Genomic DNA, 24,871 nt, shown 5'->3' with positions numbered 1-24,871 from the left:
ATCTATAGCCAAAGCCTGATATATCTTACTCCTCTGTGCCATAGACCTGAACTGTTGTTCAAAACTCATAAAAACACATCAGATGAAATTTTCCTTCATTAACAAGAACACGGACACTGTAAAATACTCACTAGAGCACCAAATGTGTATTAATCCACAGCTATAAATAATCCCCAACAAATATATTATTTACTGCTGTATGAGTAACGTTTTCTAAAAACTACAGAGTCCAGCTGCTTTAGACACTACTGAGCCTTTTCAATGAATAAAAGTATATAATTGTGCCTTGTTTTTAAATATTTACATCTTCAGTGCAACAGACAGGGAAGTAAATTCAGGAACTTCCTCACACTTTCTCAGTTTGTGTGATTGTGTGATTGTAATTTGATTTAAAAAGAAGGAGAAATGGTCAAAAACTGAAATTAGGATTTTATTAGTAGACATTTCCCACGTTCATGAATCTACCAAGCTGTCCACAGTATGGATACGACCCCCTGACAGTCCCCCCACCTCCAAATAAAACATCTGGTACATCATTCTCACCAAAAAACGGTTTAAATACTATAAAAATAAATCAGTTGCACAAAATAATATGCCATTTTGCTTGTGATTACCTCTTGTGCAGCACTTGTACACATATATAACATCGACAACCACATGATACAGTCCAAGAGAAGGAGGGTAAAATTCAACAGAAGACTTTTAAAGAAATAACCAACACTGGAAGCAACATAAAACCTACATCTACTTTAATGTCAGAGCATTAGTCTTGTAACAGGTCGAGTCTGAATCAGCACAGATGAATGTGACAGTTTCATATGTACCATTTTAACCAGCTGGAATTACTTTTACACTCTGAACTACTTTTCAACATGGACAGTTTGCACCCGACTGTGACAGTGCGACTTTAGTAGTGTTTGTAAGATTTTTAATGACATGTTGAAAAAAAAAATTAGGGATTTTCCAGGTAGGAAAACAACCAAATTCAGGATTTTAGCAGCCAAAAGAGTTTTCAATGAGAACACAAAGTCTGTACCTACACACTGTTACTGCTAGTAAATCTGACAGATATAACAGGCACAGACAAAATGTACAAGTGTTTAAGCTGGTGAATGATTTTCTCTTCAAACTGATTAGACACTCGGCTCCTCTAGAAAACAGTTCAGATTTGTAAGCAAAAGAGAAATTAAGAGCTGTTTGGATTAGATACAACAACAAAAAAAAAAAAGACGACACCACAGAATTCTGTCATAAAACCTCAAACATCATAAATAATACACATGAATAAAAAAAAAAAAAGAGAGAAAGAAATAAGGTAAACGGGAAAATGCAGGCACTAAGCAGGACACGGAAATACATTTTTAAAAACAGACACATATGAAAAGTTAAGTTGATCCAAGATGTGATGAAAGCCTGGCTGTAGTGCCAAGTAGTTCAACAAGTTCAAATAATTTCCAATTACCTGGAATATATTAAGATAAACTATGAAGGCAGAGTCATTATTTGGAGACACATCTGAGTAGCAGAGAGGTTGTTTGTGTGTGTGTGTGTGTGTGTGTGTGTGTGTGTGTGTGTGTGTGTGTGTGTGTGTGTGTGTGTGTGTGTTGTTGGGAGTAAGGGGAATGTAAAGCTACTGTACAATAACAGGTCAGACATGTACTGTTCATGTTGAGGTGCAAAAGTTGCATAGAGTCATTGTGGAATACATCATAGATCCTAAATGCACTGGTGAAAACGTGTGTGTGTGTATAGTTTGTATATATTTTGTGTTCGTAAGACTTCTGAAAACCAGTCAACCGATGCAGGACGAGTACTGGAGAGAATTAAAACTCTGTTATATGTTATTTGAAAAGGAGTACAACCTAAAAGATCAGTTTCTATTTAAAAAAAAAAAAAAAAACAGCTCTTGCAACTGGGTAGCTCCAGCGGTGTTTGCCATCAAAAAGCCACATTTTCACCAGTGCAAACAGGTCTGCAGGTTTTGTGTAGACACGGTTTTCACTTAACATTCTGATGTGAGGTGAACCAGGAGTTTATATGAGCCAGTCCCATTAAAAAAAAACAACTTTAAATGGTTCTTATCTGCTTCAACAAGAGTAAACCAACAAATTTTAAACTGTCTTCATGCTTGCAGCTATAATTTTATCTGTAGCTCTGTAATATGGGTTCATGGGTTACTATATACAAAATCAAAAAATTTTTTTTTCTTCAGGTGTTTGCATGCGGCTTGGTTTCTCGTCAGCAGAATTTAGATTCATTTTATCTGCTTGTGGATTTTACTCTTGAGTGGAAATTTGAGTCCTGCTCAGCTGGAATGTAACGCAAAATACTGAGAGTCAACTATCTAAATATAAGAGATAACAGCTTAAGTCCAAATATTTCCTGGGTATAATGATGTTGTAGCTCATGTCTGGTGTTCAGTTTAAACATGATTCGAAACATGTGCAGAGAAAAACACACACACACGGCGCAGGATGTCTTACAAGTTTCTGTACATCAAGAGTTCAGCTCCAAAATACTACAGATCACTGCATCAGCTGGAGAGCCGTAAACAATCTTATTTATTTGTGCTAAAGTTCATTAAAGTACATTTCTCTTTTTTTTCCTCATTAAATTTAGTTTGGAAATTAAAACTCGATGTGCTGATCATCTGTCGCCAGCCTCCTTTTCACTACAATCAGCCTCAGAAGAAAAAGGCGACACTCGCTCTAACATTCGATCCATCTATTCGAAGAGCAGAATATCTCACGCGGTGTGTTACATTATATTACAGACATGAGTAATGCTTTCTTTTTTTAAATCATGCTATAATGACAGTAAGATTAATAATAATGTCAATCTTGAGGGTTAACATTGTCAAATTCCCATCATTCACACAGCAAATCCACTCTTTCCTGTCGTTAATATGGCTTAAAGTGTCTGTACATATTTAAACACTCATTCACACAATGAATGTGTATCTATTGTTTCTGTTCTTATTTATTTCATCATTGTTAATCGATCTCAGCGTGTCTAATTTGGGGATTACACGTCTTCTTCAAATGTCAGAATCATTCAGTGTGAGACTGAACTCTGTGGGGGTGAATTTAGTCTTCGGGGTTCAGATTTACATGCAGGCACAGATTTGATCTGGTTCTTACTCTTGTTAAACTGACAAAAGATTTTTGGTTTTCTGATTTTTTTCCAAATTTCTGTTCTGGTTAGCAAAGTACCACAATTACATGTCACTTCTACTTAAATCTGATCTCTCGGATTTAAGCTCACACAGTCAGCTGAAGTGTCCTCCAGCTCCACATCGGACCTACACCAGCTGCTGAGCCTGACTTCTGGGGACTTCTGTCTATTTCCTCCTCAGCCATGTCGATGTGAACGAACCAGATGGTGAAAACAAAATCTGATTATTTTTTTTTTTTTGCACTTGTGTGGCGCCTGTCTTCATATCAGTAAAGCTCAGCTATGACTTTGCAGCCAGCACAGTTAAACCGCCGCACAGAAACATTCATTCATTTGGGTTTTTCTTCTCCTGTTTCAATGCAGGTGAAAACATCAGATCTCATGTGGTTTCTTGTCTGGTCCCACTCAAGCTAAACATTCCACTCTGCTGTCGAGGAAGCATCAGTTTTCTAGTAGTTGTCTTGATGCATAAACCTTGCGCGGAGTGTGTTGGGACAGTAACAGTGGATATTAAATGCTTCAGGGATATGACACATGGACAGTAATGTCTGCTTTCCATTGGTCCTAACCAAGGTAATCATATTTATTACACAATAAATCTTAATAATTTTGTTCCTTAAACACATCCATGTTAATTTTTTTTGAGTGTTTGTGTCTTAAAAAAAGTTTCCAAAAAGAAAGAAATCATCCTCATGATCCATCTTCAGTCAAAGGAGCATTCACATCCCTGATTTCCCCGTTGACTGGGTTTCCCTCCATGTCCATTAATCACTGTGATTATAATGTCCTGCGTTCGTGTTGTTTTTTAACTCTTCGATGACCCATGTGACTGTTTTTAAATGCAGAGGCTTGGCTGGCGGTTTCCTCAGAGGAGAGAGTTTGATTGTAAAGACGTTACACATTCAGATCGGACCAACTCTCTGCCACTGGGACTGGTCAGGAATAAAATGGTTATTGTGCTCTGAACGATGCTGGGACAGAGAGATGGGAGACATTTGCTGGTCGTTAGGTGACAAAAAATCACACAGAGGTGATGAGAATGAGACTGAAGATGGTGTAAAGTCCTTGACATGTTAAAAAAAGACCTGAAGACTCAATAGACATCAAGGCAAGCTGCTGTTTGAGAGAAGTGACAGGCATTTGGCTTCTTTGTACATCCTTCCAATGCGCTGGGTGTGTTAAGTTTTACAGAGAAAGGAGGTGACGTTGAAGGCAGTAAGATGAAGGTGGGTTTAAATGCATTCTGAACATGTCCGATATTTGACAGGCAGATCACTGCGGGTTATAGGAGAGGAAGAGGAGGAGGAGGAGGGTGAAGGCTGGCGGGCTATCAGTAGATATCGGGCAGGTCATGGTAGTTCCTATTGAAGTAGCCACCGCTGTAGTTCCAGTCCTGGGAGCCGGTGTACGGGTTGGTGCTCATCTGGAACCAACTGAAAAACACACACAGTGCTGCAGGTTCACACAAAAAACTTCTCACAAGAGGCAACATTTTAGATATTTGTCTGGTTTGTTTGCTTTCTCCTGTTTAATTCATTTTGTGTGTTATTAAATGCTGCATGTTTCTTATATCTATTATCATTTTATGTTATGTGACATTATCAAGCAAGTGGAGGATGAAATTATGTGACAAGCAAATCTGAAAAACCCTGACAGGAAATGTTTAAGCACGCGGGACCTAAAAGTGTCAGCTACAAATGCCAAATTCAGAATATTGCTATTATTATTTCTTATATCAATTTAATTTGGAAATGTAATTAATTAGAAGATGAAGGAAAGCTGAAAGCCACAATACCATAAACTAAACGTCTTTGTGGGTTTTTTGCATGTAAAGATGAGATTTCTTTCCTGTTTGCTTTTTATTCTCCACATCCCACCTCATTCTCTGATTAAGAGATTATCCTTCTCTACCTGTGACAGCTTTGATTTATCTGGTTCTGTTCGTCTCTGCTCTTGTTTTTCGTTCTCAGTCTAACAGGGTGTTGATGTAAAAGTGCAGCCAACCTCATCTGTTTAAATAAAGCTTAAATAAATGAATACATAATGACGTTTGGCTTTTTCAAAGTGTGTGTGTGTGTGTGTGTGTGTGTGTGTGTGTGTGTGTGTGTGTGTGTGTGTGTGTGTGTGTGTGTGTGTGTTCCTACCTTGTAGACCACTCTTCATCATTCTTGGCTCTCTCCTTTCTGGCAGCTCTCTGTTTCTCCTCCAGTCTCTCTTTCTCCCGACTGGCGTCATCTGCACGAGAACAACACAGTCACATGTCTGCTGGAAAGAGATGTGTGCTGGAATACATTCTTCATTTCAGGGTAATAACATTGTTTGCATTGTTCTTTCAACACTTGGATCAACAATATCACACAAGACAGTGACACAGAAAGCCAGCAGGTGGCAACATTGTCTTATTATTGTCTAGTCTGTCTGTGAGGAGTCATTTTAAGATGTTTGGGGGTTTTTTTTACTGTGAGAATAATGTAAATGTCAGCAGGAACTTAAGATTACACTTTGATGTTTTTTTAAAACTGCAGAGGTTTCTATAGGTCACTCCAGGAAAACAAACTGTGTTCAGGCAAACGGAGCTCCACTAAACGCTGATAAGAGACTTAATCAAATTACCCATGTTGCCATTCTCCATGGCTCTGATGTCAGGCCTGAAGCGACAGTCGGTGGGGGCCAATATGGCCTCCATGCCGGGCTCCAGCTCATTGAGACACATCGCAAAGTTGGTGAAGTTGTACATCTGAGGAGGGAAGAGAGGAATCAAGAACACTCACAACAACATTACATTGTTCAGTAAATCCATCGATTACAGCGACTCACTTCTCTTCTTTCGTGGCGCTAGTGACTAGCATGGGGTGTGTGTGATTTGCACCTGCGTGTGTGTATTTTTATACCGTAGCAGAGTGTGCTGGTCTGGAGTCTATCCTCCACAGCAGAGTGCTTCCTGGTACCACAGACACTGTCTCCTGGACTTCAGGCATGTCGTCTGCATCATCGTTCTCCGCTCCCACCTGCTCCTCCTGGAAATAAAACACTTCGTTTTAACCACAATGACATCTCACATGACTCATACTGTCTCTACAAACAGTAACCATTTATAAGTCACAGCTCCAGTAACAACAGTTTTATGGCTGTAATCGATCTTTTCACAGCTGTTATGTTGAAACTGCTGCTAAAAGCGCCATCTAAATTTTTCTTGCGCAACATTATTTCTCTAGACACGTGTCAAGTCACGGATTTTGTAATCCGTTCTCACATTTTTGTGCTTCTTGTTGTCTCCTTTCTTCTCTGACTTCTTGTGCGCCTCGTAGGCCTGAGGGTCGACACTCCACATGCACTCTGTCCACTTCCCATAGATGACAGAGAGCTTCTTTTTACTGGACGGAGAGAAAGACAGAGCAGAGAGGAACAGGGTAGGAAAAGACAAAACAGTAGAAAAGAGAAAGAGGAAATAATACAGGGAAAGTGAAAGGAAAGGAAAAGGAAGAACGAGATTAATATAACGATGTTCAAAACTTAACATGATATCAAATAACTGAGTGTCCATACTGTGGTTGACGTGGCAAGCAGAGAGTAAACTCTAACCTCTTATCCTGGATGTATCCCTCCACTTTGTGCAGCTCTTTGCCAAACATCCCACAGGGCTTGAAATTCAACACACACTTGTCTCCGGTGCTGCAGGAGAAAAGAGAGAAGAAGAGTCAGTTACCTTCTCTTCACTGTCTGTGTTTTTGTGAATTAATGTGAGCTGAACCTAGAAGGTCAAAGTAAATAATAACTGCTCAATACTGGAATATTGTCAGGAGGTTTTTGTTTGTTCTAATAAAGACAATGAAATAAAACCACTACATAAACATTTGATAAATCATGTTAGTAATAATATTCACAGGCTTGACTGAATCCCAGACTGATTAAAAACTAATGCAGGAAAACCAGGCTTTCCAGGCGAGACTCTTATCCGATCAGCGTGACAGTAAAGCTCTGTAGCGGCACGCTGTGCTCGACTGTGATTTGACTACTTCACAGCTCCTGGTGTGAATCTTTGCGACTGTGTGAATATGAAACTGAGGGTGACACAAATAAGGTTAACACAAGCTTTGTAGAGCCTCTCTGGATAAATAAAGATTTTAAGAGTTATCCAGAGATTGTTTGCCTGAGACGCCACGCGGAGAGTAAACAAGCTGCGGTCTTCAGAGTCAGAGTAAACACTGGGACAGAGTAAATAAAAGCGCCGGACAGGAATGCTGAACAGCTCTGTGAGTAACAGACATAACAGCGTCACTTTTGCTGTTTTTTGTTAGAATTTGACTGTGGTTCAGTTTTCTCTGAGGTTGAATTTTTCCTCTTGAACAGCTGCACTCAGTTCCCATAGAGACAAATGTAAGTGTTAAATTGTTTTATCTGCTCATTAAAAGAATTACAAACTGCATGAGAGCTGCCGTGCATGTATAGTTTACCTGTGGTTGACTATTTCCACTGTGCCATACTGCTCTATCCATAGTTTGCCCAGGATGATATTGTGTACACAGCAGTATGGGTTACTCCATGTGTACGCCTCGTTGTGCCTGGAGGAGAAGAGGAGAGGAAGGGAGAGAGAGACATAAGGAGAGGTGAGAGAAGGAGGGATGAAGAGAAGAGGACCGGGAGATGCAGCAGACATGTAGGGAGGACAGAGGGGAGTAGGGAAAAGTGTAGAAAGGACGGGAAGAACGGGAGCCAGGAGAGGAGAAGAAATGAGGAAGACATTCTGTATTTAAAAAAATCATAAAAGCACAAACACATTTCCTCCGACTTACTTGAGTAGCTCTAGTGTGATGGTCCCTTTAGGCTCAGCCTCAACACTCTTGCCCCAGAATTTGAGTTTGGGGTAGATGGAGCCGTGGAAGACGAAGTCCCCGACCAGGCTCTCTGCGTGGAAGGCACTGACTGGGGGATGATGGGATACCTGCTCGGATACCAGCCGGAAACCCTGGTCCTCTCTGTAGAAGGCAGCGGAGAGGAAAGAGGTTAAATATACTGTTTAAGCTGGTGACCTTAAAACGAGAGGTGTGTGTGTTTGTGTGTGTGTGTGTGTGTGTGTGTGTGTGTGTGTGTTTGTGTGTGTGTGTGTGTGTGTGTGTACCTGGTGAGTTCATAGGTCTCTCCCAGCAGAGGGTTGAAGGGTTTTCCAGTTCTGTCCCACTGAGACGCAACTGCTGACACAGCAAATGCAGCTATTGCCTGAAGACAATCACAGACCATGTTAGTGTGTGTGTTTCTATTTCTGTGTGTGTTGCATGTTCTCATAATCCTGAGCCTGAGCTGATCTTTGTTAATGAGTATATGTGTTTCTGAATACTACAATACTGTAAAACATACCTGTATACCTACATTTCTAAAAATCTTTAAAAAAAAAAAAAAAAAAGAAAAAAAAAGACTTTCTATCCCTTTTTATAAGAAAAAGGTTTGGTTCTTTTAGGATTTTCACAGTACCATTGGAAATTTGTTTTTTCTCTATTAAATCTTATATATATTTCAAAGGACTTACTCAGTCTTTATAAGAATTACCAACAGGACTCGTTTATTATTGAAAATAAAACTTGGCTATGATGGATTCTTTGAATATCATGTAAAGATTTGGGACACTGCAGCACCACATACAACTTATGCCTCTGATTTGGCCTGATTATGTGTCATTATGTGTCATTAATGACACATTTTGAAAAGAAAACATTAAAAAAATGATGTCTATTTCTTCCAAGTCCATACACTGATGACTGGCTGCTTATATGTGATGACTTAAGGAGTTACACTTTTTCCAGCTCTAGTGTTTTCCTCACTATCCAGTCATGTGTTCTGTGGAGATATAAAGTAAAAATGCATGTAGATGACAAATGCGTGTGTGTGTGTGTGTGACTGTCTGACCTGCATGCGCTCTATGGAGTCGGACAGCGAGCAGGCTCTGTTGATGAGGTAAGTGTGTTCCATGTATTCTGTGATTCTCTGCAGGAAGCTCAGAGGCTCGTTGAAGACGATGGGCATCGTGATCTTGGAAAGTTCCTGAAAAGCACAGAACAACTGTAAACCTCAGCTAACTCATTTTAAGTTTGACCTCGGCTAACAGAATATGTGCAACCAATACATGAGAAAATTACTGTTGTAGTAAACAAGATAATGTGCTAATATCTCCAGACTGATGTTGAAATAATTGTTGGCTAATGTTACCCAATCACTGACATTTTACGCAACCAGTTTGGACATGTGCCAGTTAAAAGTCATTTTGTCTATTATATTGTATCTATTATAAGGTCTGTTATATAACAGAATCTAAATAAGCCATTAAAGACGTTTCAATCAGTCCAGGGTAATTATCACCCGGATACTGATACAGTCATGTACTGTATATGTAGAAAAGTAGCATTTGCTTTGCGTCTGGGAACAGCCTGTTCTTACCAGTCCGATGCATTTCTTCAGGATACTCCAGACACTGATAGTGTTTCTGGAAAACATGGGAGCAGGTAACGACGTCCTGAAATGAAAGAGGAAAAAAAAGAAATGACCGGGCATGAAAGTACAGAGCTTCTCCGGTATCTGACAGCGGCTACATATTTTCTTGAAGGATCAGATTTGGCATCTGAGGATCAACTAATGACCTAAACGCAGTTTTCCCTCACAAAACAAAACAACTTCCCTTAATTTAAAACAGATAGTACCGTTTCTCATCAGCCACACTGTCTTCCCCCATCGATGATGTTTCATTGAGTACGTTAAGCTTTGGAGTGTCTCAGTTCACCCTTCACTAAGTGTTTTTGTTGTCGTTCAGAATAAGCCATAACAACAAAAATGTTTCCAGAGATGATGGTGATATAGAAACATAAACACACACACATAGAAAGAGAAGAAAAACCATTTTGTTCTCTCATGCCTGCTGTTCATATCACTGTCATGTGCATCAGTACCAACAGTATCTGATCTGACACGCTCCTGTCAGAATGAAAACCACGGCTACTAATGTCGGAGATAAGCAGATCATGTGGTCTTTCAGGTCTCCTTGCAGGCACGGAGAAATGATACATGTACTTTAGGAAAAAAATGCTGGAATGAGAAAGAAAGAAAAAAAAAAACACTTCACCCCAAATCTAACGTGTCATACTGAGTCAGAACAGATAAAGTATGTTTACATGAACGAGCCTTTCAAAAGCCAAAAGAAAGAGTCAAGGCTCTCTTTCTGACAGGGATCCTAAAGTGGATCCTTGTGCTTGTATGCATGAGTCAACGCAGTCAGTTCATTACCGACAGCCATGAAGAGGCTCCTATCTCTTCTTCTTGTTTGTTTTATGCTAACTATGCTAAGAGACATATTAATATTCTACACCTAGAAATGATAATGAAGTCTGGGAATGAGGATCCCAGTATTTCTCAGCGTTTTTCACCTTCTAATCTATGCAGGCAATATAAAAATACACAGCTAGAGCTGCAACAAATCTTTGATTAATGGACTAGTTGATCGACAGAAAATGTATCTATTTTGATAATCAAATCATTGTTTTCATCATTTTTTAAGCAAAAATAGCTGGTTTCAGGTTCTCAAATGTGATGATTTCCTTTGTCGTACATGACAGTAAACTGAATATCTTTGGGTTTTGAACTGTTAGTCTGACAAAACAAGACATCTGAAGATGTCATCTTGGGCTGTGGGGAACTGTAACGGGTATTTTTCACTATTTTCTGACATTTTTAATTGTTTGAGAAAATAACCTGCAGATTAATTGATGATGAAAATAACCGTTAGTTGCTGCATCATGCAGAACTGCAAAATATTTAAATTTACCAACATATTACATAACAACTAACAAGTATTGAAGAAAAACTGTTTTCCTGGGACAAGCAGAGTTACATTTCAGTGCAGTAATCATTTTAAAGCTACCACCATAAAAAGAAAACATTTGAAACTAGTCATTGAGAATTTCGACCCAGCCCAGCACATCATACTGGTTTCAGTAGGTGGGTTCAAATAGTTTATGGATAAAACATAATGCAGCTACAAACACACAAATACATACACCGCAGATGGAATGCAGGAATGCAGCAGTACCTGTGTTTCTTGATGCCGTTCTCCTGTGGCACTGATCCGTTCTTCTTCTGACTGCTGCTGTCAAACACCAGCGCATCTTTGAAGCTGGCCTCTGACACCCCTTCATACGACTCGTCCGAATCCAGGCCTGTGAGACACAACATGAGGCATCACAATTAAAAAAGGGACACATGGGGCTTTCAGATTTTGCTGGCAGTGGATTTTGGGTCAGCTATTATTATTATTATATTTGCAACATTAGTGTCTCAGATAATGCAATAAATTTGCATTCAGGAACTTCTTGTCTTGTTTGCCTTGCAAATTCTTTTGATTGTCTGAAACTGTTTACTGATTAACCTCTTCACTGAAACAGCAGTCGGCCACTTTAAAAGATATATATTTCCTGTGTTTCAAATTTCTAGTCATGATTCTAATGTTTCGAGATACAATGTAGACCTAATAATGGTAAAAAGCTTATAAAATATTATGGTGCAGCCATGAAAAAAACATGTACAGTAGTTGCAGTGTTAGCATCACACAGCTGCAATGAAACGCTAGAATAAGCAGAATCTGTTTAATTCAGAGCAACATAGAGGAATCTTAGGGAAAAAAGATAAGAATCATCAGTATGAACAAGTCTTAAGAGATAAAAAACAAAACTTAGGGCAAGATTATATTGTCACATTGCGTGACTGACCAGATTTCCTCACTGTAACTCCGCACAAGTCATAAAAAAAGACACGCCTGTGGTCTGGCAGGTTTTCACACGTTGTGGTGTCTAAAAATGTATTTCCGTTACTTTTTATTTGTTTTACAATAAAGCTGCATCACTAACCCTGACAAAAACCGAGCAGCATTGCAGTAGCTGTTTACAAGAAAACCTTCCGGGGTTGCCCTGCTTCTGGACGGTAGCCAGAACATGAACACGGCATTTAAGTATTTAGTGCTGCAGGGTGGAGTCGTGTTGAACTTGAGGTGGGGCGCAAACAACAGCTTAAAATACATTAAATGGTTTATTATCATTTGGCAAACACACCTACTCTGCTGTCAGGATTATGTCAAAGGTACCAGGTGTGGACTCTTACGAGAGCAGGTTAGCCAGATACAAATGTAACACAAAGGCTGACTCTCACATGAGTCTCTGATACGACACGGAGAGAAGAATAAAAGAATAAAAGAAGAACAGAAATGATACAGAATATCACTGAATGTGACCAGATTACAAAATAGAAGAATGTGGAGTCAGTAGCATGACAGTAGCATTTGAGGGCAAACATCATCATTCTCCAAGACCTGCAAGACCAACACATCCGAGATTCAAGATCCACCGATAATCACTATTGGTCCAGACCAGCACACTGTCTGTCACAATGGGCACATGTTTCAGTCAAATGTGGCCCCAAAATCTAGTAACTTGCAAACATAAAATTAGATTCAATTTTATCATAGTACAAAAGTTTTATATAGAGTCTGTTTTCAAACTGGAAATGGTGAAAGTGATAAAACCAGAGCCTTAAGTTGGTCATTTGGTCCAAGTCTCCATCTATTTATAATTGTGCATTAATTTGACAATATCATCCAAGCTTCTGTAGCTGCCATGAAGACCCTCAACCGTTTTATCAACTGATGAGTTTAAGGATCAATATTCATTTGGGGGAAAAAACATAGCAAGCAGAATATTGGTATTTTTACAAATGTCTAGTTAACATCTTAAACATCTGAGGTAAAAACAAGATGCTAAAGCCAAGTTGGACGTCACCTGATGCTGATCACAGCTAATGTGTACTTATAAATAATACATCTGCACCGGTCTGCATCTGTCTCAGATTAGTAAGATGATCATAATAATGACTCAGATGGACACACACACACTCATTTTGATTTTTTAATCTATAATATCTGCATGGAAACGACGAGCTGTTAAAGACATAATAATAGCGACAGAACAATGACCGTATGTCAACATGGGCGTCTAACAATATCACATGACAAGAACATGACTGACAGCGATTAATTGTTAACTGTTCACAAAGAACAACAACCTGCTGGTCCTGCCCTTCAACTCTGCACCAAACATCAACACTCAAGCTATTAAATCAACACCAGACATCATTTCCCAGCATTCACTGCTGGTCACATCACTGCCCAGCTTTCACTAACACCACAAGTACGATTTTTCCGAATGGGGAAAGCTGCTAACCTTCAGGGATGTTTTAGCAAGTTCTAAAACCAACTGAAGGACAAAATAATCTCCAAATAACGGAGAACAATGCACCTGTTGTAAGAGCTTAGAGAGTCCGACCAATGGGACGCTATCGTAGCTGCAGCTCTCATAGTGTATAATCACCATGACATAGAAGAGACACAGAATTCGTGCACAACATCCTGGTGAGTCAAAGCAACTCTAAGGTTTCATTTTCATCAGGTGTATTTTTGTAATTAGCTAATGCCTGGATATCAGATCCGTCATGGCAACCGTAACGTTAGCATGCATGACATCCCATGAGTGTCGACTTGATGGACAACTCATTTAATCCCTTCACAGAGATGTCCGCAGAAATCTAAAACCACTTATAATAAATCATAGATGTCAGGAAGGTTTGTGAATTCGTTTAGCTGCCTTCATTGAGACGGGATGTCAGATAAAGAGCGTTGAGTGCTGATTTTAGGCTGTCACTAACCGACTGACCCCTCCTCTCCATCACCGCACTGCCTCTGCTGAAAAATACCAAATAAAACAAAAACCTCACTCTGTAATTGAGCACTTTTTTCTGAAAAAACACACTCAGATTTATCTAAATTGTCACTGCTGTGTTCCACAGTCTATGTTTTTAAATGCTTTACTCTCTCATAGACTTCAGGGTGTAGCTGACATTACTAATCATGACCGCGAGGCACCAGACCTCTGAATTATTAAACTTATCATCAGATGAAGGCAGGTTAGGTTGCATTGGACACTAATATGTTTCTATGACCATCTAATTAGGACTGACAGCCTCCTGCAGCTAAAACAGTGTCACAATCCCTGGTGAGAAAATAAGATCCAAAGAAAAATAATCGTTAGAGAAATTATAAAATCCTCCTGCTACAATACTAGGTGGACACCAACAACAAGACAATCCTATTAAATCCATAGGAAGAGCATTCCTGTCACCATGTGGGAAATTTGGTCAACTGACAGCATTACTGATTTGTCTCTCTGAGGAAGAGCTTTCCATTTTTGGAACTATCACAAAAAAGAAAATCAGTCATAAAAATAACAAAACAGTACTGCGATTCCCAAAATACAAAAATGCTGAGAAAGATCTTGAGACCATCTGCAAAACATCTTCATCTGGTGGAAGCCAACATATGAAGATCTTATCCAGACTGCCACACACACACACACACACACGCACCTGTGACGGCGTCGTAGAATTCATCCTCATTGCTCATCTTCTAGAGTCAAAGCCGACCAGTCGTTCAGGACAGATGTTCAACTTCTAGCACATGTTCCTTCCGGTTTCGGCCCCTCAGAGTTCCTCTGGAGGAAGACCTGTCAATCAAGGTCCCTCTGGAGTGTCACCACGGCAACAGCACTATATTTGTTGGATGTCCAGAGAATGTTTTTACCGAAGAAGAATGACACCGGGGGACGTCAATCAGAGCAAATCTGCTGTTTGGTTTACAGCTGATGTAACTTCAGGGATCCGTCTGTGTTTTTGGTTTTGTTTGTAGAAAACCTGTAGAGACAAAAAAAAAAAAAAAAGACACATTTTGAGTTTACTATAGTGTCATGTAACCGAAGAGTTACATGAAGGCAAGGTCAGGTCTGGCAATAAAACTAAGTCCAGATCAAGATGTTACATCACGAAGGGTTAGGGGTTATATGATGAAAAAATATTTGACTGGTCTGCATTTGAGTGATAATATTGTATCATAAAGCTAAACAAAGACTGAAATTTCCATAGTCTGACTGACTGATGATGGCTGGTTGGATCTAGACACCTTGGCTTCATAGATACAACAACCAATCAAGTGTTATTTTATATTCTGATCTTAAATTTTGAACTTATTGACCTAAAAAAAAAAGTCTTTAATTTATGCACTCCTGGCTACTGGCCCTCTGCAGGCAGCAGTTGTAAGATCTCAGATGACACACAATGCTTAGGGGGTCATTCCCGGCTCTCTGGGCTACCAGCTGAAAATCTGCTTAGTCTGGCTGAGCAACAGTCTTGTCTATCATGGCCCACTGAGTGCAAACAGAGAGTTTTCTAGTCCAGTAGTTACATAATCAGGACACCACTGTCGCAGGCATTCTGGCTCTTTGTTACCTTCTGTTTGGTACATTGTCTCCTCAAACTTTTAAACTCGAGACCCCAAATTACCTTTAGTCCGCAAATTCCAAAATAATAAATTAACATTTAAACACACTTAAAATGTGTTTTTTACAAGCCAGGTCACATTGAATCTCTACTCCACTTTATATTAAAGTAGCAATGTTTAAAAAATGATTATTTAGCAAAAAACACTTGAACAACTTGTGTTGTAACTGCATGTCATAAAATAAATGTCACATGTCATCCACCTTTTCATTTTGTTGGACGCCAAAAGTTCTTGACAGGCTTCCTTTTTAGTTTACCAGACACTGACAAAGTCAACAATCACATACTGCCCCTTAGCATTTGACTAAATTAGCTTTAAATACACAACCTTTGATCAAACTGGCTTTGACAATGTATGTCACAGTGTTGCACAAGGACGGCACTTTTTCCATCAGTGAGTAAAAGGTGACAGGATGATAATCAGCGAAGGTGAAACCAGCCGACAGACAGTCTGTAATTCCAGTTTAATCCCTCGGCACATTATACAGGATGAAATTATACTAGCAGGCTAATGAGTGTGTCAATTAGTCACAATTGAAGTGAAATAGCTTTTGGGATGAAACAGTTCACTGTGGTGGAAACAGATCACATTATTCTGCTTCATAAAAAGGTTTTTATCTCATTTCTGTCATTTGGCTCAGTATCATATTCACAGCTCACTTCACCACATTCTTCACAGTGAGAGTAACAATGCATAAAGTCTTCTCTCACGACTATAATCTGTGTGATCTTTGTAATACTAAGGAAACCAAAGTGTTATTTTCATTCTCACGCAGCCCATATGGTAACAATGTTGACCTATACAACAATGCTGACCCTGATACATCATGTGTAGCAGAAACATCATCACACAGCTGAGCTCTACTTTCTAACACACAGTAAATCAACTTCTTTAGCTACTTTATCTTGAATTACATGCGGTATCAAGCCTAAATACTTTTTCTATGTACTGACCAAAACGTGTCTGTACTATCGAGTATGAAAAAAGTGTCGAGCATCAAAAGTTAGCACTGAATGCTTGGTCAGATTACTAATTTGGTCATGACACACATTTCCTGATCTGAAGTTACTTAACACTGATGCACTGAGCAGTTGTTCAAGACAAATTTCATTATATTTATGAGGGAAATTATTTATTATTTGATTTTTTGCTTTAAAGCAGCACTCTAGTAAGACATCAGAAAATGTTCATTACAGTTTTTACATTATTCATCTAAAGTGTTTGTCCTGACCACCTCAATGTGACATTAGACTACCTGAAATAACACAGACTGTAATACATGGTTTGCGAAGTCCACTAGAGTCCATTAGAGTCTGTCTTATCAGCTTCGTCTACACTTTTACGGTCTTCTGGCACCTTCAGTATTCCCAACCCGGATCAAAACCAGTAATCAATATTTCTCTGTGTTTACAGAGGTCATGATTCAGACATTATTCATGTGTAGCTTAAAGTTTAACCTCTTTCCTCTGTTTGTTTCTGAATGAAATCGAGAAGATTAAGTTTTGGTTGTGTTCCTAAATGAAAGCCAACTGCTTTATGGTTAATACAACAATGCAGTCTTGAGAAAATACTTAAAGATAATCTACTATTTCTAAGGCTGACAACGTTTTGCATTCAAAAACTATACATACCTGCACACTGTAATTTCTCCCTGGTTAAATCCCCAAAAAGTCAACTTATTTCTTTCAGTTCTTCATTTCTGATCCTGAAGGTGAAATGCTGAATATGAGGAAAAAAGAGGGGTTTTTTCTCTCTTTAACTTCCCCCTCTGCTCACTGCCGGTTTTTTTTACACAGCGGAAGGGTTTTATCTTTGCCAGAGACAGGTAACGCCTTCAGTACATGAACAAACTTTGGCCTCAGCGTCAATGATCGATAAGGAGAACAGAATGGATGACAAGCTGGTATTCAGTCGTACTAACAGTTAATTCAATGTCTCTAAACAGAACAAAAAGATCCCGTTTAAAAAAAGGGGAGTTGACTGCTTATCAGAAAAGCATAACAAGCCAAAAGTCCTACACAGCAAAGCCTGATATGTCCTCATAATCCACTGAACCAGTTCAAAAAGTTCAACAGTGCAATTTTGAATCCAGATTGGAGGAATTATGACAACTTAACTTTCAAAAGTGTGTCTGCTTAGTCTGAAGATACAAAGACAACCTTCCCAGACTACTACCTGCTCCTACAGGATAAGTCACTGACTTGTACCACAACATGACCAAGACCACAACTGTGATAACCCTTATCACGCATATTTCTGTGCATCAGTGCCTCGGTGCTCCATGTCTCCCCATGTCCTATGAACATTCCTCCACATAGAAGAGACTGTTCTGCTTCTAGTTTAATGTTTAAACTGTTGTGTCATATCAGCATATCTATTTTTGCCGAGTCGATACTGATTCTGAAAATCTGAATAAACTTCCTTCTACAGCAGCTAATAAGACTCCATGTGACCAAACTAGCAGGTAAGCAACGTTGACATCTAGTCACTAAATGTAAGACAAACTAATATCTGAGCATTGAAAATGTAATCTTGGAAACACACAGTGAAAACTTATGAAACGGCACTGCATGACACAAAGCGAGCTAAGCCTACCTGTACGTCTATGGATACAGCAAACACAGCTGAAAACCTGATTTGCATGAGTTATTACAGGCTCACCATCACTTAAACCACACTTTACAACCCTGCTGCCGCTGAACTGTAGGATCCATTCATACCAAGAATAATGATGCTTTACTGGACTTCCTTGTCATTTTTTAAGATCTGAAGTCTAAAATAGGCAACATGAACATCTGCCTAGTGGCTACGCTCCTCCCTGACAGGATAAAAACATGAGGCCGGTATAACAACACCGTGACCGAGGGTTACGGTGACCGAGACAGGCATCAACATTATTACTGATGTAATAAGCTGACAGGTCTGACACTGATATACCATTAAAAAGACAACAAAATACATGTGCTTCCTGCTGTTTCCTTAAATAAAGCTCACTTCTCTATAGTCGTGTATTTTGAACAGAAGATGTCACGGTTCATTTCTGTATCCAACTTGAAGCTAATGAAATTCATTAATACTGTGAGATTCTCCTAATGGCAGCCTGTCTTAGTTGTAAAGTATTTTTTATAGGCTACAATTCACCACTTCTCTAAGTGGGAACCCCTCAGTATCAAGCCTGAGCTGATCTGACTGTGTTACAGCGAACTTAAACCTAATTTCATAACATTCTTCTTCCATCGATGAGCCAAAACCAAGCCGGGGAGTCACCAGACATTTCTAATTTTGTATTAAGCAACAGGATTCATCATGTTGCCAACGATTTCTTAAATTCTTGAAGTCAAGACAAAACTGAATAAAACTTCTGGCTCATGTATTATATTCCTCTTAATTTACAGCCTATTAAAAGCAGACACGGTTTTAATATCACCGTGCAAGAGTGAAAAGAGACGATTCACATCATTAAAATAATCCTTTTGATTATGTGGCGACGTTTGGGAGAGAGTACGACAACTACTGGTTGAACTACTATCCTCGGGGTGTATTTGGCCTTTCTAAGATCTGAAACAGATTCTGAAGCACAGTTGAGGAGGCACACTCCACCTCTGTAATTAGGTCTGCATGTTTGGAAAAGAACAGGAACTGAGAGTGAAATATCTGGGAATGCATCTCAGCTAAAACGTTAAGCTCAATCAATTTGATGAATGCTTGGTCTTGATTATTAACATGAATTATTCCTCTTATGATTTGTGGAACCAATTTTCTTATGACAGCATCAACAAGTACAATATTTGAACAGACTAAAACCTGTTTTGCACTGAAATGCAGTTTCAATCAATCTTTTTATTTTATTTTATGGTGATCTTCTGTTTTTAATCAACTCGCTTCTCTATTCCATAATTCTACAAATAAATGTAATAAATTCCTGCACTCTCTCTCCCTCTCTCTTTCTCTTTCTCTCTCACACACACACACACGCACGGAGCTCTCTGATTGGCTGCAACAGGTTCTCAGATCATATCGCTCGCTCTGTCTCAGACGCCCGTGGGCCGTTACGTAACCATGACAGACATGGCACCATACACACACACACACCACAGAACGTACTAATGCATACATGGACTCTCGCTTATCTCAAATAACTAACCTAAGGCTCTGCTCTTCACAAGTATGTGAATGTCAGAGGTGCAGAGATGAAGTTTTGGACATAAACTACTGTTTTTGCCTTGAGGTTTCCTGCATATAATTAATTTATCACAAAGTATAACCTGACCTCTTTTACAAAGTTCATCTACTGGCTGTTCTAGCTTTTAGACTTTTGGAATAATTTTAGGATTTAAACTTAACTTTTGGATGACTTAAACATTTTTTAAAAATTAAACTTTTGTTAAGATTTATTTCCATTAGAGTGCTACTGATACTCATTAGACAAAAATACAAATCTATAAAAAAGTATCCTGTAAAACAGGATCATAAAAAAGGCTGTTTTTTGCTTATTATTCAATATAACTAATAGCTGACAATGATATGATGAGAAACGCCGCAGACCGATGTAAAGGCTACAGCACATAAACATAAAGTTAGTATAATTGTTTTTAAACAAGTGTTGACCTACTTTCTTTTATGACTTTATTAGACTGTGACAATAGTGAGATGACAGGAAATGAGGGACAGAGAGAGAGAGATATTCGATTAAGGACTGGATTGAAACCAGGGACATCGTGGTTCATGTTTGTTGTCTTAACCCCCGGGCCATACTTTTTGTAAACAGTGTATCTTGTTAGTCCACACCAGAGTATGTCTGTCCTAACTTCTGATTAGGTCATTAGCATTAAAAATAAATAATCTAACAGCCTTTACAAGATCACAACACAAGTCGTGTTTTAACCAGTTGTGTTGTGTTATTAAGTCTCCCTAATAAAAAACACAGTGGACGAGAAGATCACTCATTACAGAGTTCAACTTCCACGTGTGAACATTACAGATTCTGTTGACACAGGGTCATTTATTTAGGATAATAAGATTGATAATACCACAGTAGTTATTAACTATTAACCACTTGTACAACATCACAGTATCTGTAAAAGCAATTTAATGTTCCTGTTGGTCCAGATAATCAGATGATTGCATCAGCATGTTAGTATTCCACATTATTACGGCCTCCGATCTACCAAGTACTACAGACCCCTCGTAGGCCTCACCTATTCATCTTCCTTAAACAAACAGGTGTTACCAAAGCTTGTTACCGTGGCAACCCCACTGTCAACATTTTCAATGGCAGATAATCTCATTGCCAATCAGTCAAAACCTTAAAGACAAACCTACCGATCTTCCATTCATAAGTCCGGTGTACAGCCACTAGCCTAGCGACGTCTCTCTGTGCGGTCCTCCGAGGGCTGATAAAAACATCCAAAGCCGCAGGGACAAAGAGCGAGCGAGGGACAGAGACGGGCAGAGAGAGAGACAAAGGGAAAGAAATTTAGAGACGAGAGCTGTTGCCAAGCAGGATGGAGCCCAGTACTGAGCAATGATACAGCACATACACACACACACACACCTCTTTCTTTCTTTGCGCACACCTACCTCAATAGGTGACACACCTCTACAGCCCTTGAAACACGAACCACGAGTTAAATTCACACACACACACACTAAAGAACACAATAAGATGAGCGCTGAGAGAGAGGGATCCGTGAAATAGACCGGATCAACCTTTATTGTTACCGACAACAAAATTTTTGAGTAAAGTGGGACCGCGTAATGAGTAAAAAGGGCAACAATTCAAATTGCCTGAAACTAATGTGGGACTGGTGGAGGTCAGTAACTCACTTCTGTCTCATTAGAAGCCTGCCTGACCAGACCAGCGGCTTCCCAGAACGGACAATCGATTGTGACTACTTCCCAGACATGAGGCTTGCCCTTTCTGGTGTACTTTCAGTCTCCCATGCCACCGCTGCTTGTCTCCTTTCAAACATTCAAACGTCACACAATCCTCGTGCAACAGTAAATTACAAAGAACAACACAACTCGTGGCAGCTGTCACGTTGTGAGCAGAAATCGTGTCGCGGACAAAGCAGCCTCTTTTTAATCATTTAACAGTCTGTCAAATCTGTTCTGTAGATATGGTGTGAAACACGACCGGCAAACAGCAGTGCGGTTTGAAAAAGGCCGAATGACTGTCATCACACACACGAGCTGCTATCAAATGATGTACTTAAAGCCTGCAAAATTATATAACTGTCACAACCCAAAAATGCTGCACTGCTCTCATTAACCAAGATCTTTGCACTTTGATTCTGATATCACCACTTGGTGCACAAACCACACAAGATATTAATAATTCAGGCAGCTTAGCATGTTTTTCCTTCCACGTCGTTACAGAGGCACATTCGATTATGTCCTACCGAGCAAATGCTTTAGGCTGTAGCTAGAAGATGAAGGGAATGGGTTTGGTCTGCGAGGATCTGTTGGAAGTAAGAGGCACAGCATGGCCGCTGAGTCATAGTCCGACACAGTGCAGCTCTTTGCTGCTGTCTGTGCGCTAATTTGTGCAGGGAGGAAAATTACCAGAAGTTGACTTTGGAGGACAACACTTCTGGGAAGACGTGTGTTATGGGTACAGGAGTGTGCTCTGCAGAGACAGTTGTGGGTGAACTGAAGCCAAAACAGCGTCCAAGTAATCAGTGTCTTGTTCCTGTGCACTATAAATGTAGAAAAGCTGAGTAATACTACTCAAATCATGATTTATAGATATTTAGATATTAGTATTCTTGATATTTGCAGCCATAATTACATTGGATTGGCTGAACCAAGACAGCTTTAACAATCAAATTAGAGAAGAATGAAGCAGACTTATTAAACCTTAAAGTGTTTAAATATGTTTTTGGTTCTTTATTGTTTCAAACTCTCAGCTGTATTAAAAGAAAATACTGTTCAGTGAGCATCTGTCAGCCTTTCAGATCTCTCAGACTCCCCCACTTCAAAGGCACCCTGTTAGATTGTGTCGATGACCCACTGACATTTAAATGAAAGGAAATATTAGCACAAACTTGTCCTGGCTTTTCTCATATGGACCAGTTACAGCTGGCCTAAATTATACTATTTTACAATGAGATGAAAATCTAATGCAGAAAAAAATAACATTTAAAAAAGGTAGTAAAAGGAAACATCAAAAAATGAAACAAGCTTTGTAGTCGTTTTACGTCCCAGACTCCCTGTTTTCATCTCAACAACCCAGAAAAACATCATGACATGGCAAGAAAAACCATAAAAAGCAGGAAACCGGTTTGTATTGTGTCACAGCAATTTATTAAGTACACTTCAGCTCTATTTATTTTTTTATGAGCTGCTCATTTAAAACATAATCTAGTACTGTATATCATCTGTAGTAGGAATCAGCGCTGCCTGAGGGTAGGGAAATGGAAGTACATATCACAAGATCATAACCAGGGGAGGGTTTAAATGTCAATAGCCCACAAACGACTTTTTATTAAAGCGCGACCACCAGTATGACATCAAATTTACTCGACCTCAATCACAAGACAGACCTTGTTAGAGTACATCCACTGACTGGAGCGATTTCATAAAAGGTAAGTGCTAACGTCAACATCTGTCCTGGTCTGCAGAGGGAAGACTTGCACCACTGGCTACATTCACGACTGCTCAGCAGAATGGAAATAAAACTCAAGAGCCACAACAGCAACACTACGGTACCTAATCAGCTCAAATCACACACTGGTGCAGCAGAAAAGATGACAGATGAGGATGTGAGAGGAAACTATGAGAGGCAAGTGACGGTTCCAAAGATCACATCTTGTTTCTTTCAGTCTTATCTTTTCACACTGAAGCAAAAACCGTGCAGAGGGACAAATTGATGAGCATGATAAGGAAAAAAATAAAGAAACAAAAACATTTTTACCACCTTTTAGTAAAACGTGAAAGACAGTGAGAGACAGACTGCAACCTCTAGATTGCGTCACTCAGCCTTGGATGAGGACATCAACACAGGAAGTAAATCACAAAGGGGATAAACATCGTCCCACCCAAACACACATACAAATCATTTTAAATGGATTTTTCTTACTCTAAGCAACTTCCAAATGACAGACATACAAGGTTATCAACGATAACGACTTCAAGGTTTTCAGCACCCCGACAACAGAGGAAACCTTTCTGATGTATAACTGCATAAACAAGACTAAGTCCAAACCTACAGTAGTATGTGGCTGCACCGTGTATGGGTGTGGCCGATTTGTTACAGGGAGAGTCAGTGGTACTGTCTATAATGTGAACTACTGGATATTAAATGCTCATCTGGAGGCTGCAGTGGAAATTATAAACTAAAGTTTTCACAGCATTGGGTGCAAATTCAAGAGGTTCATCTCCACCCGGTTACTGCAGCTACAGCAAGCACAACTGATATAACAGCCACATGAGTCTCATGTTTTACCTGCAAGACTCATATTTAATTCTGTTGTTTATCATTTGTGATGTGAAAACATCAGAGAAATAAAAAGCTTGCATCCTGGTATCAGTTTCCTTATAAAATCCAAACGTACCGCGGAGCATCTCTCCTGCCAGCCGGAGAGTCAATCATACTGGACGGCAGAGGAGGAGACGCAGAGATGCTGGTGCACGTCTGTTTAAACCGGAGTTTAGCTGATTTCTCTGTATTTAAACACCAGAGCTGAGAGTGTCAGAGCTCGGAGCAGGAAACAGTCACTCTGCGCCACGCTGATCTCTGTTTCCATTAGTTATGTATTTAGGTCACTTAGAGACAAGACTATAAAAGTTTGCAGCCTGTTATGTTGTCACACATATCCAGGGGGATAATGTCAGTAAATGTGAGTAAAATACAGATTTTACCTATATCATGTGAATGCGCCGCATGAAACTCAGATGAGTGGGAAGGGGTGGCGGCTATTTCTTAACCACATGAGGTCTCCAGGTAATACTAGTCATGTATACTAGGGCCATGTGTGGAAGCGCTGTAAACGCCCCCGATGACGTAATAGAAAACTGTTCATGCCAGTTCATTTTGAAAGAGCAACAGCAACTGGAGAAAATCTAGCACTCAGCCAGCCGAACGATGGTGTAACTTCATCACTAACTCACTCAGTCAGACAGTCAGTCATGAACAACCGCATGCATAGGGCTGGCCCAGCTGTTGCAGTAATAAATATGGTTGAAAAAATATTAGTCATAGCGGGAAAAAATAAACAAATGCAAACACAAACACTACCGCAAGAGTAGAACTACAGTAACGACAATAAGATTATTTCCAAT

The 24,871-nt window shown here is 39.5% G+C and overlaps 1 protein-coding gene across 2 annotated transcripts in view; it reads right to left on the bottom strand.

Moving 5' to 3' along the window:
- Positions 1-417: 417 nt before the first annotated feature.
- LOC122982359 (oxysterol-binding protein-related protein 2-like) overlaps positions 418-24,871 on the bottom strand; it is a 29,319-nt gene continuing 4,865 nt past the window's right edge. Inside the window, exons 2-15 of one of the 2 annotated variants that reach the window (XM_044351592.1) lie at positions 14,837-14,946; positions 14,623-14,759; positions 11,246-11,372; positions 9,604-9,679; positions 9,076-9,210; positions 8,294-8,391; positions 7,968-8,150; positions 7,629-7,736; positions 6,757-6,846; positions 6,428-6,548; positions 6,066-6,191; positions 5,788-5,911; positions 5,319-5,409; positions 418-4,607 (exon numbers count right to left, since the gene is read on the bottom strand). In XM_044351592.1, the coding sequence (XP_044207527.1) occupies positions 4,505-4,607; positions 5,319-5,409; positions 5,788-5,911; positions 6,066-6,191; positions 6,428-6,548; positions 6,757-6,846; positions 7,629-7,736; positions 7,968-8,150; positions 8,294-8,391; positions 9,076-9,210; positions 9,604-9,679; positions 11,246-11,372; positions 14,623-14,659 (1,419 nt within the window). In that variant the 5' untranslated portion in view covers positions 14,660-14,759; positions 14,837-14,946 and the 3' untranslated portion in view covers positions 418-4,504. Of the gene's footprint in view, positions 4,608-5,318; positions 5,410-5,787; positions 5,912-6,065; positions 6,192-6,427; positions 6,549-6,756; positions 6,847-7,628; positions 7,737-7,967; positions 8,151-8,293; positions 8,392-9,075; positions 9,211-9,603; positions 9,680-11,245; positions 11,373-14,622; positions 14,947-20,911; positions 20,983-24,871 lie in introns of both variants that reach the window. The other variant, XM_044351591.1, reaches the window with a different exon arrangement.

The sequence above is a fragment of the Thunnus albacares genome, chromosome 5 (assembly GCF_914725855.1).
Source record: "Thunnus albacares chromosome 5, fThuAlb1.1, whole genome shotgun sequence".
In the NCBI taxonomy this organism is placed as follows: Eukaryota; Metazoa; Chordata; class Actinopteri; order Scombriformes; family Scombridae; genus Thunnus; species Thunnus albacares.
Note: the sequence above shows the minus strand (reverse complement) of the source record. Positions and strands in the feature narration are given on the sequence as shown.